Source organism: Musa acuminata, chromosome BXJ1-7 (assembly GCF_036884655.1).
Source record: "Musa acuminata AAA Group cultivar baxijiao chromosome BXJ1-7, Cavendish_Baxijiao_AAA, whole genome shotgun sequence".
Taxonomy (NCBI): domain Eukaryota; kingdom Viridiplantae; phylum Streptophyta; class Magnoliopsida; order Zingiberales; family Musaceae; genus Musa; species Musa acuminata.
Window position 1 is genome coordinate 3,801,429 of NC_088333.1, and position 18,989 is coordinate 3,820,417.

An 18,989-nucleotide genomic window follows, 5' to 3' on the forward strand; every position below is an offset into this window, starting at 1 on the left:
TGCATCTTGTAAAGAGACTCTTTGTTTCACATGGAAGCTATGGAACTTACACAACACAGCTGACAGCAAAAGAAAAAAATAGATTTACCAAAATGGTAAGCCTTTTCTTCAAAGGTAAGACAAATAAAATTCAAATACAGAACAATTTTTTTCTACTTCAACAACCAGTCCTGTAACATCATAAATTATACAATGGGTTGCCCTTTTTTTCTTCCAGTTTCAATCCGTGGCCATTGGTTCAGATATGCAACATCTAAAGCGAGCTTTGCGGACAGTGCATATGATCTCCATCTCTGCAATCTCCAGCATCCTGACCACCTCGGGGAAGGGAGGACGCACATCAGGGTTCGCGTCCCAGCAGCGAGTCATTATCTCGCCAAGGGCCAGAGGGCAATCGTGTGGTATGGTCGGCCGAACACCCTTATTTACAACAGCAAATGCAGCCTGGACGGCTGACATGTTCTGGAAGGGAAGCATGCCGGTTATAAGCTCCCACAATACGATGCCAAAGCTATAAACATCAACTTTCTGATCGTAGGGTCTATGTTGGATCATCTCCCTGCATACAAGACCTTACTCCAATTAAGCATCAAAATGGAAATCAGCAATGTAAAAGAAAAACAGTGACTAAACTTGGTATTAAAGAAGAAAACAGAGAATGAAGTTCAGATTCAGCCGTTGATAGGTCAGAGTTGCTTTCCAAAATCAGTTTGTGTACCTACATGTCAATGAACAGCAGGTGCAAGGCCTGCAAAACTCCTTAATATTGTATGTATAACAGACAGTAAGCTTACTGGAGCCTGTACTACAAAATATGTTTTAATTGAAATATGTTCCACCGACAAAAAATAAGCCTTTTCATAATTTATGATATACCAGTAAAGCCTCATTTTCTTAATAAACTGCTTTTGGGAAATCCAGCCGGAAGCTTCCACATATCCAGTGAAGCTTTAATGTCAAAAATCAGACAGACTAATAAATAACACTGCATTATCTGAACAAAATCCCATGATCAAAATGTCATGTCACTGCATTAGTATTTGCATCATAAAGAACTAAGATTTCTCAAACTGACAAGACAATGAGGCTGCAAAGGAATGAGATGGAATAGACTGCACTAGAAATGGCTACGCAATAAGCACTGATGCAGAAGACAACTACCAAGCATTAGCTGGATTGAATAATTGAGATGGAGAATTAAAACAACAAAACCAGAAAGGTTCCATAAGTATCTTTTTTAACTAGTAGTATACATAATAGAATAGTTTGGAGTTGAATTCTTTGCTCAGTTATCTTGTGGGAGACAGTTTTTCAGTAATAAATATTAGTGCTTATAACAAATATGTGCTTATAACAACAACAAAGCCATGATGTCCCAACTACATTAGTTGTGTATACAGTATAAAGGGGCTAGCGATTTGTAAATGCATTGTGTTTTCAGATGGCAAAATTAGATACTCTATTTTCATCTAATTATAAACACTACGATCATGTACACTAGAGTGCATGGATTTAGTTGCCCCTTGACACCCCATGTGTCAAACTATTCCTGGAATCTTTGCATGATAAGGACTGCATGCAGTGCAACATCATAGGCATATTCCAAGCACATGCCTAATTTTACCCAAGGACAAGATGCCAGAAACAGTGGCCCTGCTGCTTCCTCTATGGCACAATGTATACTGCATAATAAAAGGGATTCGATGGGACATCTAACTAGATTCAAAAGTGAAGACCAGTTGTTGATAAGATGAGAGAAATACGTGTAGCAAACACCAGCACAGTTTCACCATTGAGAAAGTTTTCTCAATGGTAAAGCCAAATTCTATGGAAAATCTAAACCTGCAGAAATCCACTAGACTCCTAATAACTATTTATGACCTTAAGTGGGAAAACCACAATTAGAAAAAAATCAACATGAAAAGCTCATGATACAGGAAAAGTAGCCGCAGAAATTTTCTTAAAGACCCTTTCCACCAAAAATACCATTTCCCATATACAGTAGTCTTTGGAAGCATATGCAGCTATATCTGAAATATTATGGGACTTCTTGGACCAACAAGATTCGAATAAGAATTAAGATGATGCCATATAGCTAAAGTATCATGAAATATTTGATAAACAAGTTCATTCATAACAAAACTTCTCCTATAGTCAAGATTTTGCCAAAAGAATCCAAGGTGATTTTTATTGCCAGATAGGGCTATTTAAATAAGCTTGCCCCAAAAGAGGCATGAAAACAATAACAGAACAAAATGCACTGATGCTGCTAGTCAATACCAAATTTCTGCTCAGTCATTCTCAAATAAGGAGCTTGATACCAAGTACATACACATGCATCAAATACTTGAACACCATTCACATAATGTTAGGACATGAAATCATGACCTGTACGCTTAAATTATTTCAAAATAAATGAATAAATTGGCTTTCTTTCTTGCATTTTCAGGAGGCAAAAAATTTCTTCCTAGCATTCTTCTCATTTGTTGATAAGATGCTCTAGAGAAGGAAGATATGAGTACAAAGAGCAAAACTTGACATCAATATTGAACAAATAAAAATAATTAATGATAAGAGACTTTTGGGTTGTCCTTAATCAAACATAATTGGAAACCTACTGTATGTTAGGTGCCATGATAAACTGGAACAGATATATCCTTTTTATCAACTTCTCCGAATTTTCTTGTCAGCTTTCTCAAAAGGTTATTACCAAAAACACCAAATGGCAGACTACCTCAATTGTCATCCTCAACATTTTGCAAAAAATGTCTAAGTTCCAACAATATAAAGGTAAAGATAAAAGCTTGCAAATATTTGTAGATCTTATTAGCAAGAATAACAATTATATAAAAGATATTGAAGGAACTACAAAATCTTAGCATTCCATGCAAATATCATAGAAGAAATTTTAATAAATCATATACCAAATCTATGGTGCAAGGTCAAGCAGAACTAGAACATAATTTGCAGCAAATACTTCTCAAGAAATTTTTGTAATGATACAAAAAGAAAGTAAAATTATTCACTTACGGAGCCATCCAACGGTATGTTCCAGTCTCGGGCGTCATCCCTTCAGTTTTCACCTCGATACGAGCCACTCCAAAATCAGCAATCTTTATTGATTTGTCTGTGAATATCAGAAGATTATCTGATTTTAGATCCCTGTGTATAAAACCTAGCCCATGCACATAGGCCATCCCTCTTGCAATGTCAAGAGCCTGTCTTACTGCCAGTCTTAGTGGTACTGACCTATTCTGCCTCTTCATCAAGAACTGCCTCACGGAACCACCCTTAGCATACTCAGTAACAATGCACCACACAACAGGCTTCCTACATGCTCCAATCAACCTCACAATATTTGGGTGCTTCAGAGTAGCTAACATCATAACCTCCTGCACAAACTGCTGCTCCATCAACTGTGTTCTCTCTGGGTCATTCTCAGGTCTCTCAAGCAGTTTAATAGCGACATCTTCTCCATTGTAGGTACCCTTGTAGAGCTTCCCGAAGGCCCCTTGAGCAAAGGGCAGACCCATATTGAGCTTGTTAAGATCGATGGTCCACTCCTCGTAACCTTGTAGAGTCTCCGTAGGGTGTCCAATATCCATCAGGGCATGCACCAATGCATCAGCAGCCAGCCCAGGGTTAACCCTGCCAGGTCGCAGGACACTGTGGTCGACCGAGTAATTCGGGATCGCAATCTGGCGGAGCCCAGGGTGGTTGAGGATGCCAGTACGTGAGTCACTCGACCCAACGCTACTGGCGTCCCTTGACATGGCAATGGACCCGCCATCGACGCTGGTCTGGATGCTGTTGATGCTATCAATCGACATGTTGGAGCCCTCCCCGAGCTTCCGGTAGTACGCCATATAATAGAAGCTGTTCCCGTTGTCGATCCCTACACCGCTACCCATGATTCCAGGAAATCTAGGTCCTTCCAACATCTCCAATCCAACAAAAACCCTCCGATGAGCCAAGCCCCAATTTTTACGCGAACCTCAGCATTCAAGCTTCAATGCAAATCCCAAGAACCTAAAATGAAACCAGTCCTTGTAAGAGGACGGTTTTCACCTTATTTCATATCCAAAATCTCGCAATCCAAACATATAGCACCGAAGAGAGATAAAATTCACAAGAATCAAACACTATTTCTCCATTCCTTTCGAGAATAACCGATCTGAACTAAGTTGATTACCTCTCGAAGTCACTATATCTTGACCAAACTCCAAGGAGAAACTCCACAAGGAAGATGGAAACAAAATCACAGAAAAGCAGCGAGCATTTAAAGGAGAAGTGAGCAGAGAATTCCACGACTCACAAAAACCAACTGATCTGGGTCGAGAGACCACTGATTTAGACGAGACTTACCTCGATCGAGAGGGTTTTCTCCCGAGAGAAGAAGAAGAAGAAGCAGAAAAAGCAACCAAGAGGAATCCAGGACAGGGATGTCGGAAGGGAGAAATCGGGGGAAGAAAAGAGGAGGAACGGCGAGGAGGCGAACACCTTTCACCCTCTTTTGGGATTACCGGAGAGGGACACAACGACGACCAGAAGCGGACAGAGGAAGTCGTTTGTTTCTCTCTCTCTCTCGATCACGACTTATTAATCTTTTTCCGAGGTGGCTTTTTTATAGTGCACGTTTAAGTATTGTTAAACGCGTGTTAAATGTGCCCTCGCGACACAACGAGATGATCAAAACGCCAGCCAGCCTGGTAAGAGATGCTTTCCTTAATCCATATTTCCTCATTATACAGAATTAGTCGCGATTATAAATACTTTAATACCTGTGCTTGCAGGTGGAAATTACAAGTTCAAAAAAAATAAAAACATATATATATATATATATATATATATATTGTACATTGCATGGACGCATCGTGGCTAAGATACTGTTACCTGTCAGCATTGTGGATTGCCCACGTCAGTTTAATTTATTAGCATCGCTTACTGCAGCCGATTTAGTCACGACTTAAGCCACGTAAATCTGATGTATGATGGAAGGGGAAGAGGAGGAGAGGAAACAGAAGAAGAAGGAAAAATTTTAGCATGTTTTCTTTGTATGTATCCCTAAAACTATTATAAGAAATATATTTAGGGTGATTTTGAAGTGGCTTCGAGATGACCTCCGGGTGATGTCGAGGTAATTTTGATGTGCTGTATATATTAAGACTTTTTCGATCTGTTTCTTCATGTTCAAATTAGTCACGAAAGACTTAACAAATATGTTTTTTTATTTTAAGAATCCTTTAACAAAGCATGAAGATTATATTTTATATCAAGTGAAGAGACAACTTGTAACTACTTCAGCATCTCATTCTTAATGATTTATCTTAGACTTTTATCCACCAGAGGGTGACCAAAATCCCTCTTATTCCATGTTAATTTTCATATGACACTTACATATCGGATGATAATTGATTGTTAATATATTTTTTTATCCCTAATTATTTTATTTTTTGATTAATTTTAAAAAAATATATATCTAGTAATTTTTTTGGGCAACATTCGATCTTATTTTTTTTCCTATGAATATATTTATTTTTTTGGTTTCTCCTAATATCGAAAGGCTCACTTATTTTCCATAGTTTCTAAGATGTTCAAGAAAATGAGCGTAATACTTGGTTACACCTTTAGACCATTGGATTTGGATTGATTATTACTGTGTTATAAATGGATTTAATTCCTCATAAATAAAATTTATATTATTTATTATAGTAATAGCTCTATCAAAACTAAGTCTATTAAACAATATTGCAACTACCATAAATTGATTTCTATGTCAGTTGTAGTCTTTTTGAAAAGACTTAATTGGGGTCAATATCATTAAGATAAATAATACACATTTCAAATTTGAGAGGGTAGAAACGTCAATACTCATAATATTGGAAATGTCCCAACACTAAAAACCACTGCCGAGGCGAACGGCTGTAGTCATAGCGAGGCCGGAGGCTCTCCGCCACTCTCGCGGCTCCGCTCCACCACCTCCAATGGCGATCCCCACCAGCACCAGCACCAGCACTACCTCCTCCTCATTCGACCCGCTCCTCGAGACCGTAATCATAGGAGGCGCGAATGTATCCCAGAGGAAGCCTCTCGCGGCATCGGCACCCTCGGCTCCCGTCCGCTCACCCCCTTCACTCCTCGTCTCCATGGAAGGATCGTCCAAGCCCTAGATCCGTGCCTTCCGAGATGGCTCGATATTTCCCACGAGTGCTGCCTCTCTTGCTGTTTCTGCGGCTCTCCGATCTTGTCCGCGGCAACACCGACCAGGCCGATGGTAACCGATATGTCGAGCTTTCCGTTTTCCGTTCTCTATTGATAGTGGCTAATCGATGTACTTTTTCCAACAAGGCTTTTGATGAAATGTTCGAGCGAGTCTGAAAGACTCGGAAAATTGTTTCGATGTGTCTCATTCAATATCCTTACATGGGATGGCTTCTTTAGAATATGTCGATCGTAGAACTATCCGATTTTAGGGTGTCTTTTCTTTTCATCTCTTTTGCAGTAATGTTTTTATATGTTTATTGCAGTCTCTGCCTTAAATGTTATGTATAGCAGCTTAAATTCCCCCTCTCAGCTGACTGGTTGGAGTTCCAGCGGTGGTGACCCCTGTGGCAACAATTGGAAAGGCATCAAGTGCTCTGGCTCATCCGTAACAAAAATGTAGGACTGTTTTGTTTTCTTGGATTCCTACCTTCGGTCGGTGTAATTCAGTCATCATCATCATCGTACCATCCAGCATTATTCTAAATTGCATTTGATGTGGCCGTAGATGCTGATACGGCTATGTGAACCACTGCAGATGAGGCCTATGAGTAAGCTATATGTGGTATTATGCATCTAGGTTTGCAGTCTACATGGAGTATGTTTTTGCATATGCAGATTATGTTTCCATATAGACCAATTTTTTCCTTCAGCATCTGCCATATAATTGATATGCCATGTTAAATATTATACCAATTACTTAAACTTAATTAACTTCTTGATACTTTCACTGATGTAAGTCATCAAATGATCACATTTGTAGGATAAATATCTAGTTTGACTGCAACTACCGGCATGAATCCAAGCAGAGTTGTGGTCATGGCGGAGCAGGATGTGGATGTATAAATTGTATAAAGTTTAGTTGCAAGAATACATACATCACTTGGTCATGATGAACATATGATATAAGCTGCATAAGCATATCTGTGGTTTTGTTGACTGCTTGTTTGGTGTTGCAGCTTTTAGAGCATTGCTAGAAAATGTAAAACACCATCAATGTTAGACTTTTCCAGGCAGCTACTTTCAGTGTTAAGAATTAATAACTTATACTGTGTAGAAAGGAAGGTTTCTGGATTATGCCTTTTACTTATGTAGCTTAACATTTAAGAACAAACTCACTTGGAAAGTTCTTAAGGAGGAAGGTAGTGATTTGAAACAGATACAAATACTGTTTATTCAATACTAAAAGTATATATGTTTTAATATTATATTATATCAACCATTCAGGTTCATTTCACAAGTGTGCCTATCATGCTTTTATTTTCTAATAATATTTAATTGGAAACTTATGAAAGATATTTTATATTTTGTCATTATTTTCAGAAGTCACATAATTGTGTGTTTTCTTCTTTTTGTCAACCAGCACACTCTCAGGTCTTCAATTGACTGGTACAATGGGTTACCAACTCTCTAGCTTGATTTCAGTAACTTATTTGTAAGAACCAATTTCTTATTTGTTTAGGCATATTGATGTTGCAACTTAGTACCCTTTTTTTTCCTTGTCTTTGTACAGTGACTTGAGCAAGAACAATCTTAATGGTGATTTACCTTACCAACTTCCTCCTAACACCACTCATTTGTAAGTCACACCTCAAAACATTGCATGTTGATCAAATTATTTTTCTAGCCAGTGATTACTGTAATCTCCAATGCATTTTACAGGAACATAAAAGGTTTAGTGAAACGCGAAGTTATCTACAATAAATCAGTTTGGAATACCCATGTAGTTGTAATTATATTTAATTATTCTTTTGAACATTATAAGAAGGCTAATGTATAAATGAGATTTCAATGCTTTGTATGGTTACATTTCTTACATATTAGTTGGATATAAATTATTTATTCATCTTGGCATCTTTTTATGTATGCAGAAATCTTGCTGGAAATGCACTTACTGGAGGGATTCCTTATTCAGTTTCTCAAATGAATCATCTTAAGTATTTGTAAGAAAATTTGAATTTCATTGCATATGCTCCCATTTGACTCGATGGGCTTTACTGATTAGTTCATTTGATGGGGAGGTGCAGGAATCTTGCCAGTAATCAGCTCAGTGGACAGTTGACTGATATGTTTGGAGAGCTTTCTAGTCTCTCACTGCTGTAAGACATTTACTGCTTGATTAGTACATAGTAGCACAATCTATCCTATTTCTGTGATACAAAGAAGTTAGTTTGCTACTATGTTGCCAATGACTTACTACCTGACAAGATTCTTTTCCTGAAACAAGACATTTGTTTTAGTGATCTTCATTAGTATATTTTATCACGTTGAAGAAGTTATATTGTTGAGGCATCAAGTGATTGACTTATCTATTGACAGTATTAATCAACTTGTGTTCTAGTGTATAATTACACTAGAACACAAGTGTTGATGGATACTTACAAAACTGGATCTGAGTCGTGTGTTCTAGTGTTGATGGATGCAGATTGAATACTTTGCCATACCTAACCACCCGTGCTTTACTTACAGTCCATCCTTACCACTTACCACTACTTTATGGCCAACCACCAATGCCTCCTTCATTATTGCTGCTACCAATTTTGCTATTGGTGTCGCTGCTTTCACCAAAATTACCACCATTGTTGCCGCCACCATCACCACCACACCTTCGTTATCATTACAACACTACCTCTACAAATAGCCTCACTCTCCACCTTCAATAGCTCTGCTCCTACCACCACCATCATCATCCCTGCTACCATTGACACCACCACCACTACAAATTGCAGAAGAGACAAAAAAGAAAGAAGAAAGAAATATTTTGATTTATAATATATAAATATGTTTTGCCATAAATGAATTGAAAAATAAAGATAAAGATGGGATGAAAGGCAGAAAACTATTTTTTTGAAATTAAACAGACCCTTTCTAGCATTTGTCTCCAATACTTAAGTTCAGAATTAATCTCAACTAATTTCATTAATCAAAATAATATCATTAACAAATAACATTCACTAGGGAAGTTTATCCTGAATAGGCAAGTAAGCTCCTTCATTGACCCAAGAAATTATATTAGACATGTTTGGACCATTTGAGCCAGAATGCTTAACTGAGATTTACTAATAGTATGCTCATCTAGTCAAATATACTATTATTTGGAACTATTAGGGCTCCATAGATGTCTAAACAATTATAGATTTTGCGTTTGTTGGGGTGCCATAGAAACGTAGAACAATTATTCCAGCACTAGAAAGTATCTACAATGATGATGCCAGTCATGCATATCTCTAAGGTGGATTCCAGTGATGCAGCCATTATGGATCAGATGAACCTCGCAAGTGAACCTTATTCAAGTTCCTTCTAACATTGTCCAGTTTTATGTATTATAGATATCATGTTTGACTACCATGAAGATCAGTATAATGGTGCATGATCACAATGTTAGATTGGTGGTAGATGATTCATAAAAAATGACTTGGTAGCCCTATCTGAAAACTTATGAACATTATAATATATATTTTATGATGCTTAAAGATAGCGCTGGATTTTATTCTGCTGCAATAATATCAATATCTTGATTAGATGTAGTGGTTTATCTGCTTGTTGTTGTTTGAATGATTAAAAACAAGTATACACCTGTTATGTACTGTTCAATAGATGATGTCAGAATGGAATTACAAGTACCATTCATCGTTGGATTCACTATACATTAGAATATATTTTTCCTCTGTATTTATGTGATAATCTACTTGAGCTAGTTGGGTGATCTTTCAAATAAACCATGGTGATCTTGCAGGTGTTGTCATAGCTTGGTTTTCACTTATCTGATAGCATTTTCTGTTCTAGCATCATTGGTCACAGATGTTGTTTGTATTTAGGACTTAACAATTATGTTTCTGTGTAATACTCTTGTTCTCATGTATGAGCTTTGTGCATATGGCCATATTTTATTATTACTAAGTTCGAGTTATGACATCAGGGATCTCTCATTCAACCGCTTCTCAGGTAACCTGCCTAATAGCTTTGGATCTCTCTCGAGTCTCAAAACTTTGTAAGCAACTCAATTGTTCCTTCAATCTATCTTTGTGAGTTCGTTCTAAACTAATAAGCATTTGAATTACAGGAATTTGCAGAACAATCAGTTAAGTGGTTCAGTTGATGTTCTTGCCACTCTATCTTTAGAAAACCTGTATGTATTGCTTAATAATCAGGTTATGATGTATATGCCCCTTTCATCTGCTTGAAAATTGGATGTGAAGTTTGCAATACCATATGTAATTCAGTTTCGTTGGAAAAAGTTCTGCAGATGCTAATGGTGCTTACCTTTTTCAATTTGATATGTGATTGGTTGCCATGATAGCAAGTACTTATGTAAATTTTAGAGAATTTTAGTTCAAGTACATGGTGACATGCTTTTAGTTTCAATTTATCTTGTTATAACAATTCAGTAAAATCTTTTAGTTTCTTAAAATGGAAGGTTATATAAATTATGCTTAAAAATGTACTTAAGCAACAGAAAGTAAAAAAAGTGACATATTTTGACTATACAAGAATTATAAGGATTCCAGGATTATGCACTTGCAGAAATATTATGCACTTACATGGGAAGGGTCTCAGATAGAGAAGAGAAACTTAATTGCACAAGAGACATTCAACTCTTTACAGCTCAAAATAGAAGGCAAAATTGTTAAAATTGTTGTGTTTTTGCCGATATATGACATCCCATTTGTCAGTATCTGTTTTCATATTTTACTGCTGAATTAATTATGCTCAACACATTAAACAATTTAACAATTGCTTGCTTCTTGTAAGTCAGCTAACTTGCCAATTATTCAATCAATCTTTAATGAGGTTTTGTTGTTATGCCACTAGGAATGTTCAGAACAATCAGTTCACCGGATGGATTCCCAACAAATTGAAAAGTATAAATAATCTTAAGTGAGTAGGATTATGCTTCTTTTTTGGTTGCTTTTTTGGTTTTTGTGGATTTTCTGCTTTGTTGAGTATTTTCTGTTGGTTATTTTCTTAAGGGTTGGAGGAAATTCTTGGTCAACTGGAAAACCACCTCCAGGTATGGTTACAGCTAGAGATAATAATGGCAAAAGCCACAAAAGCTCAATTAAAGATGCCAAACATAACAAAGTTAAAAAAGGAAAACAACATTCAGACCTGAAAGGTGCAGTCATTGCTGTGATACTGATAGCTGTGTTAGTTGTGGCCCTTATTTTATTGGCTTTGGTTAAGCGAAGATCTTCAGGTTCATCTCATTATACTGACGAACGACTCAGCCATAACAGATCATTTAGTCCTCTAGCAGACAATAAGTTTACAGGTATTTTCTTTCATCATGTTAATCATTCAGAATCTTAACATAATTTTGTTGTGCAGTTGCTCTTATGAGTTCTGGTTGCAGTTGCAGAAATTATATACTTGTGTATCTGATTCTTAGCTTCATTTCACAAAATTCAGATCAAATGTGAATCTTATCTGATTTACGATCTGATTTGAGTCTGACAGCTGACTGATGTCGCTCTTGTGTACGAAGCCTCACATTCCTTTGTCTGATGACCTTATACTCTTGCATGGACTTGATTGATATTTGATATAAACCATTTCCACGTGGTGCAAATTCTAACTCATAATGTTTAATTTAAATAATTTATTTCTGAGATAAAAGTGGAAGTTGTTTTCAGTGGGTTATACATAATTATTTATTGCATGCATATCATTGATGGCACAGGAAGAATTGTTCTGGCACTAGTGGCAGTTATATGAATTCTGGCAACAGCTCCAATGAGAACCTTTTATTTGGGATCTAAGAAAATCAAGCATATAGTATTTGCTATTTATTAGGAGTTCCTAATGCATTAATGGCTGTATTTGGGATACGTGAACTTTTACAAGAGCAATACAATCATGATGTTTACAGTTCACTAGAGTTTAAAAGTGACACTTGCAGTTCAGGTTACATGAGGGTTAACCATAGGATATACAAGATCCACATAGTATGGAAGTCGACAGGGACTTGTTGAGTGTGGCATATGATAACTAGGATGATTAAAATCAAGAGGGGTCTCTGTAGTGGTATGGCCATCATGTGTCAATTTTATAAGACAGTAGTGAGATTATAGATGCTTTATGGACGAGAAAGTTAATATATAACATATAGAAGTTAGTTTCCTTGAGATGGATGTGAGGTTAGAAAAACTGTTTAACATTCTCAAATGATTAAGGTATTAATGTCGCAACTTATAATGAGGGAACATGTTTAAAGTGGTATATCTTAGATCAGGTGAAATAATTTAGAATTGTGGTGCAAGAAGAGGTGGAGAAAAGCATAAGAAAAAAAATATATTAGAAACATTAAAAATAAACTTGATGGATTTCATGGCAGGAAAACATCATTGTAGCCAACCCCAACTACTTGAGACCTTACACTTGTTGTTGTGGGCACCTTAACATAAATAACTGATAGAAGATGGGTTTATTTCTGAAGCTAGAAGCAAGCTAACTCTTATATATTGTAAGTATGTTGTTTTAAAGGAAAGCTTAAACCGATTGTATGGCAATTGTTAATTTATATTATTACTAATGGTAATTGAATATGCATGATGCTGCCTTATGGTGAGAAACTAAGACAAGACAACATATTTAACATTAAAGTCCTTTTGTTACTCTAGCAATTTCAGGAACATTACTTGACCGACAGAATTCAATTTGTTCATCAAGTTTGGAGATGTGATTGTTAAAGTTGCTATATTTCAATAAGAAGCTGATTAGAGTGTTTTTTTGGTTTAGCACTAATAAAATTAACTGTTTATCTTCACTATTTTCTTTGTAAAGCAAATCAGAAGTAAATTCTTCGGATCTGAAATTTAATGAGGTCCAATTTGCTACTATGTTGCGACGAAACCCATTCTAGACAATTAGTTGGACTTATTTGAGGGATGATCAGAGAGTAATTACTGATCAGAGTTATAACATGATGGGCCTTGTTCATATGACCATATGATATGTACATAATACACTTGATCTTGTTGCCAAAGTCAGTTTCTGGTTTAGTTCTATAACACTCATTTTTTTCCCTCTCAGAATGAAATCTGTGCAGCAATTTGATTTAGTAATGAATCTTGGTGCAATGGAACTCATATCTGTTAAATCAAATCTTCTGTACTTTTTTGTTGGAAATTTTCCTTTTCTTGGTCATTATAAATTTTTTTAATATGATAAATTTTGGAGTCACTAGCAGGGCTTAAGGATTCTTCTTCTTCAATTGACATAAAGGCTATAGAAACATCTTCCATGGATCTTAAACCACCAGCAGCTGAAACCCAAAAAACATACAATGATAATGAGTTTGCAAATAAACTTAATTCCAGAGGGAGCACAGATCCCGTTAGTCTCACTATTTATGCATTAGCTGACTTGCAAGCTGCTACCGGAAGCTTTAGCTCTAGCCACCTTCTTGGGCAAGGTAACATCGGATGTGTATACAAGGCAAAATTTAATGATGGGAAGGTACAATTACATTTGGAAAATGTTGAATTTACTTGAAAATGATCCTAAATAATCTGTTTTCTTCTATCTTTTTTCATTGAGCATGTACATGGTGTTCAAAGATAGTCGGTCTCAGTCATATGTATGGATAAGTCATGAAAATAACATGCTATGTTTTTGGCAACATGATTTCACATAGCCAATGACAGCCAACCAATGTCACGTTTTCATGTCATATGATCATAACATGAATAATAACAATTTTCTTTTTGTCTTGCTACTTAGTGTTGGATTTATCAGAAATTATTTGTTACTAGATGGGCTGGACTAATGCTTGTTACTGCTCACTTTGTAAAAGCAATGCATCTCAAAAGTCCTAGGTCGTTGTATTCATGTATATGTTATTTGCATTTTATATATAAAGCTGATTCCCCTAGTTGATAGATTTCATGATCTCATTTTTGAAGTAGCCGCTCATCGAAATTGGTTTTATTGCTCAGGATGTGTATATGAAATATAGCTCATCTTATCTTATAAGTTTGCTGGCTTAAACCAATTGCTAAAGCTTGCGTCTAGCTTGAACTTTTAGAGTATAGCTCAATTCAGACAGTAGATGAGCATGGCAACCTTTCTTTATGGGTAAACCATACCTGGCAAAATGGGGTCATGCTTGACTTATTGAGTCTATACTTATGAATTTAAATTATTTGCATGGAAGCAAAAAATAAAAATAAAATAGCCTGAACATCCTTCTAGAGATGCAAACCATGCTCCTCTCCTTGTATACACATTACATATGTGCATCTACATATGTAAACATTATGTGCATGTACATTGTGTGCACATTGACAGCAATGGACAGAATATACATATATTAATTTTTCCGTATGTTATACAGACGGGTGGTTTAGGATGAAGGTAACTTATGGATTTAAATATTATCCATATTCTACATGTTGAAAAGGTAAAAGGAGAGTATTCCTCCCTATAAGAGGAGCATTATCCCTATTCTACATGTTGAAAAGGTAAAGGGAGAGCATTCCTCCCTATAAGAGGAGCATGGCTTATCAAATTGACATGTAATTGACACTCAGGTCTCGACATGGAAAATAACTGAATTGGGTTATTTAAATGTGATACTTATGTAGGAATAGCAAAAATGTGATGTTTTATTAGTTTGAGTCTGACTATTAAAAACTTTTAATAATATCTACTTGTGTTGTTTTCAAGTTTCGGATCAAATACCCCCCAGATTAATTGAGATGGTACATTAAAATTGGATTTGTCCATATGATATAATATAAATAGACATCACATGGTTGCTTTTTAGAGATATTATGCTATTTCATGTCTTTCCTATGCTTTATCCTTTTTACATCAGAAATATTTATTATTATTATGACTGAGTGTGATTCAAATATTCATCATTTATGATGCTTTCTGCCTTTCTCAGGTTTTGGCTGTTAAGAAGATAGAGACATTAAATTTATCAGGAAGCTGTTCTTATGATTTTATGGAGATAGTCTCTGGCATCTCCAGGTTGCATCATTCAAACATCGCTGAACTTTTGGGTTATTGCTCATCATCTGGCTACCAACTCCTAGTATATGAACTACAACAGAATGGTTCTCTCCATGGATTTTTACATTTATCGGATGATTATAGCAGACCATTGACCTGGGACACTAGAGTGAGGATTGCTCTTGGGACAGCCCGTGCTATAGAGTAAGTATCTATCATTAAAATGCTATCTAAGTGGAAACGATAGTCATAGCAAGCACTTGTTTTCCCCCACTAGATACCTAATGTTATATTGCATTCCGATAAATGATTCTGAAAGTAATTCAACACAATCATTTAGAAAACACAGTTTAGATTACAAAATACGGTACTATCTTTAGAACCGGTTATATTTATGGCTACACTAATATATCAAGTGGTTTCATTTTCTCATAATATGTTTTGCCAACTCATCCTTTGTGATTCTATTATTTGATTTTCGACACACTCATTGAGCTGTTGAATATGCTTTTCTGAATAACAATCTAACAAACCTGAGTAAAGCGAAACTTGGAGAAAGAACTGGATGAAATGCTTAAGTTACAACTGTAAACTAGTTGAATTATTGAGTGTTTTTTGTGCAGTCTTGCTATTGAAAATCTACTTAAAGACGTGCTTCTCTGCAAACATTGATCTTTTTGACATACATGACTATTTGGACAATTACTTTTGTAAATATTTATTCTTTTAATAAAATACAAAATCAAAAAAAGTAATTGTACTAATATATATTTTTATTTGGCATTGTCAGTATCAAGTTAAAACTGTCAATGTAAGAACCCTGCTTTTCAGCTCTGACATGGAACTCATCAGGTGTCCTTTTGCATTTTTTATAACCTTGTCTGTGCTTGACTAATGGGTTGCCACCATGTTGTGCTTTATAATTATCATGCATTCTGTCTAGACACTTGAAGGGAGGATTAACAGCTTTTTGGTTTGATAATGCATCAAAACATAAGCCATAGACTCAAGTACCTATCCTGGTTCGTTCTTTATGAGAGATCTCATAAGCTAGATGGCCTTGTTGTCATCCAGTGGCTTGACCAGTATGTTCGTCCATAATAATTGAACCAAGTGGTTTAAGTTTTAGCTTGATTAATCTTCATATTTTGTTATTAACCATTGATATCGTAAGGTATTTCAGTAGCTCGTATATCCGTACCAAATTGTACATATTTCCCAATTTCATCTGATAATTAATTTTTGTTCAGGTACTTGCACGAGGTCTGTGCCCCATCTGTGGTTCACAAAAACATAAAGTCTTCAAACATTTTGCTTGATACTGAGCTAAACCCATGCTTGGCTGACTGTGGTCTAGTCATCTTCTTTGAGGTTTCAACTAAAGTTCATTTGCAAATATCAAGGGACAATGCATGACATCTGACACCACTATACTGAGTCAGTGACTTACACATCTTTTTTGCATCAGGACACAAGTGAGAACTTGGGCCCCGGATACAATGCTCCTGAATGCACAAAACCTTCTGCCTATTCAATGAAGAGTGATGTCTACAGCTTTGGAGTTGTCATGCTGGAGCTATTGACAGGTCGTAAGCCCTATGACAGGTAACTAGAGATTCCTGCATTTTTGGTAGTCTTTTCATAAAATTTTAAACTAAATTGATTTGTTTTCTGACAAAATGTACAGCTGAGAGAATAAGATTCTGATACTATCACTCATCATTCTTGCCGATGCATGTAGTGTATCATGTAAATAGAAGTGAAATAATCTTATGAACTACTAGTGCATGCTCTTGTAACTCAAAACATCTTTGTTCATATTGTTTGCTCAAAGGGGCACTACATGTAGTTTTGTAGTCTAATTGCTCTTTTTAATTTCTTCAGTTCGAAGCCAAAAATTGAACAGTCATTGGTTCGCTGGGCAGCATCACAGCTTCATGACATTGATGCGTTGGCACAGATGGTGGACCCGGCCCTCCGTGGCCTCTATCCGCCAAAGTCATTGTCTCGATTTGCTGATGTCATCTCTCTCTGTATTCAGGTAAAGTGCTTTCTCAATCTTCCATGGTATACCATTCCATTTTGCCTGCACCGCTTGAGATTCCTGAGAAGCATAGGGCAGAAATTGTGCTACACATTTTAAGTATGACATCATTCTGCTTATGGAACCTTCTTTTCTTGTTGAGGGTTGATGGTGATGTGAAATCCATCTTAAAATTGTTATATCTACGTAGTTTGTATACTCGTAAGCTATAGCTGCACTTGCCGTTAACTTGATTCTATGTTTCTTTCAACTATTACAGCCGGAGCCTGAGTTCCGGCCTGCAATGTCAGAAGTGGTGCAATCACTGGTTCGTTGTGTTCAGCGCACTAGTATCAGGAAGAGGATGGGCCGAGATCGGAGCACCTCTCGCAGGAGCAATGATTCTAATCATGGATACTACTGAGAAAAGCTTTTAAATGAATTTGTCAGCAGGTCCGAGGGCATTGCAATCAACTCCATCCAATTGGTAAGTTGCGCTGTTGATTGATGTACCACATCCTCTGAGGCAAAAAGTCGAATTACATTCTAACGATCAAGGAGAATAGCAAAGTTCCCACTCCAGTTTCATTGGACTTCTGGTATAAGTAGCTGCTAGCATTGCCTTGATCTCTTTTTTTTTTTCCAATTATTTAGGAAATTTTGTTTATTAATGACAAGATCAGCTCCTGAGTGATTGGCGCTGAGAACGGCGGTGAGCCCCTTCTGTGTAAGCTTTAATTCTATAATTATTATTATTTGTTGTTGTGCAAAGTCTTGATCCAAGTTTGACAAGTGTTGATGAAAACAACATTTACCAAACTTGTGTCATAATGACTCCTGTAATTGTTGTTAATATGAGTCATCAGTTGTACATGATGGACTATTCAAAATCTAGATTAGACTTATGTGGTCTGGTATTCTTCTTAAAAGATCCCCACCAACAACATGATGAACTATTTGTCAGTGATGGACTATTGAAAATGTAGCAGCCTTTTTAAGGGTCTATTTGTGGGTTTACATGCATTTGCATCAAAATAGAAAATAAATATTACATGATCTTATTTCTGTTTTTCCGATGCACAAAAGCAATATCTGTCAATAGAGTTTGAATGCATTTCCTGCTAATTGTATGCTTATCTTCTAATGCTTCGACATAACTTTCTTGTGTTAATCCAATTTAATTATAATTCTGTTCCCCCAGTTTGTATTCTTACCAGTGAGAAAACGCGTTGCAAGGTCAAGTTTGCCGAACGAGGCTTGTGGTCGATGCATCAGTGGTGTTAATGTTACTTTGAATTTGTTGATGTTACATGTAGTTCAGTTCATCTTCTTTTCTTCAAACCCATTTAAGGTTTCACACTTAAACTCTGACCGAATTTGATCCAACACTTTTCAACCTCATCTGCATAGGGATTAAAAGAAAAGAAATCCGCAAATATGCATGTTTGAGGCATGTGATCCCTACAAAAATCTCATTTCTTTTTTTGACTTGCAGATAGTTCCATGGCAGGTTTCCATCACCGAGGAAAAGTCAGCACAATCTACGTCGTATCGAGTTGAAATTTCCTCCTTGAAATTGACCTTAAAAGAAAGGAAAGAAAAAAACAAAAGATAAAGTCTACGCGAGAATCTATTTGTGCTTATGAATAATATATTAGGTGAGAATAAATTATTGGACTCATTTTTTTTAAGTAAGCCATTTATTTTGAAAATTTGACGTTCCTACCGATCGCCTCTACCACGTGAA

At 36.3% G+C, this 18,989-nt stretch overlaps 2 protein-coding genes across 5 annotated transcripts; one reads left to right on the forward strand and one right to left on the reverse strand.

The window, feature by feature from the left end:
• Positions 1–6: 6 nt before the first annotated feature.
• On the reverse strand, positions 7–4,583 carry LOC135678302 (serine/threonine-protein kinase STY13-like). 3 transcript variants are annotated; one of them, XM_065190925.1, is made up of 3 exons: positions 4,366–4,583; positions 3,031–4,029; positions 7–559 (listed from the first exon to the last, which is right to left on the reverse strand). In XM_065190925.1, the coding sequence occupies exons 2-3, from the start codon at positions 3,939–3,941 to the stop codon at positions 220–222; spliced, it is 1,251 nt and encodes a 416-aa protein (XP_065046997.1). In that variant the 5' UTR covers positions 3,942–4,029; positions 4,366–4,583; the 3' UTR covers positions 7–219. The 3 variants fall into 3 exon arrangements, with proteins under 3 accessions (XP_065046997.1, XP_065046996.1, XP_065046995.1); XM_065190924.1 differs by having other exon boundaries at positions 4,193–4,583; XM_065190923.1 differs by having other exon boundaries at positions 3,031–4,583.
• A 1,369-nt stretch (positions 4,584–5,952) lies between these two features.
• On the forward strand, positions 5,953–18,072 carry LOC135678303 (protein STRUBBELIG-RECEPTOR FAMILY 5-like). 2 transcript variants are annotated; one of them, XM_065190926.1, is made up of 16 exons: positions 5,953–6,274; positions 6,528–6,660; positions 7,625–7,696; positions 7,775–7,840; positions 8,133–8,204; positions 8,289–8,360; positions 10,181–10,252; positions 10,325–10,390; positions 11,074–11,139; positions 11,232–11,533; positions 13,451–13,719; positions 15,152–15,423; positions 16,470–16,590; positions 16,688–16,824; positions 17,104–17,260; positions 17,523–18,072. In XM_065190926.1, the coding sequence occupies exons 1-16, from the start codon at positions 6,070–6,072 to the stop codon at positions 17,664–17,666; spliced, it is 2,226 nt and encodes a 741-aa protein (XP_065046998.1). In that variant the 5' UTR covers positions 5,953–6,069; the 3' UTR covers positions 17,667–18,072. The 2 variants fall into 2 exon arrangements, with proteins under 2 accessions (XP_065046998.1, XP_065046999.1); XM_065190927.1 differs by having other exon boundaries at positions 10,325–10,342.
• The last annotated feature ends 917 nt before the right edge of the window (positions 18,073–18,989 follow it).

What these genes read in the sequence shown, in the direction of transcription:
- LOC135678302 (XM_065190925.1), bottom strand. Translation starts at nt 3,941, where the DNA reads ATGTTGGAAGGACCTAGATTTCCTGGAATCATGGGTAGCGGTGTAGGG. An exon ending in ACATACCGTTGGATGGCTCC is followed by an intron (nt 560 to 3,030) that starts GTAAGTGAATAA and finishes TCTTGTATGCAG; the next exon opens with GGAGATGATCCAACATAGAC.
- LOC135678303 (XM_065190926.1), top strand. Translation starts at nt 6,070, where the DNA reads ATGTATCCCAGAGGAAGCCTCTCGCGGCATCGGCACCCTCGGCTCCCG. An exon ending in CCTCCTAACACCACTCATTT is followed by an intron (nt 7,841 to 8,132) that starts GTAAGTCACACC and finishes TTATGTATGCAG; the next exon opens with AAATCTTGCTGGAAATGCAC. An exon ending in CAAAATTTAATGATGGGAAG is followed by an intron (nt 13,720 to 15,151) that starts GTACAATTACAT and finishes TGCCTTTCTCAG; the next exon opens with GTTTTGGCTGTTAAGAAGAT.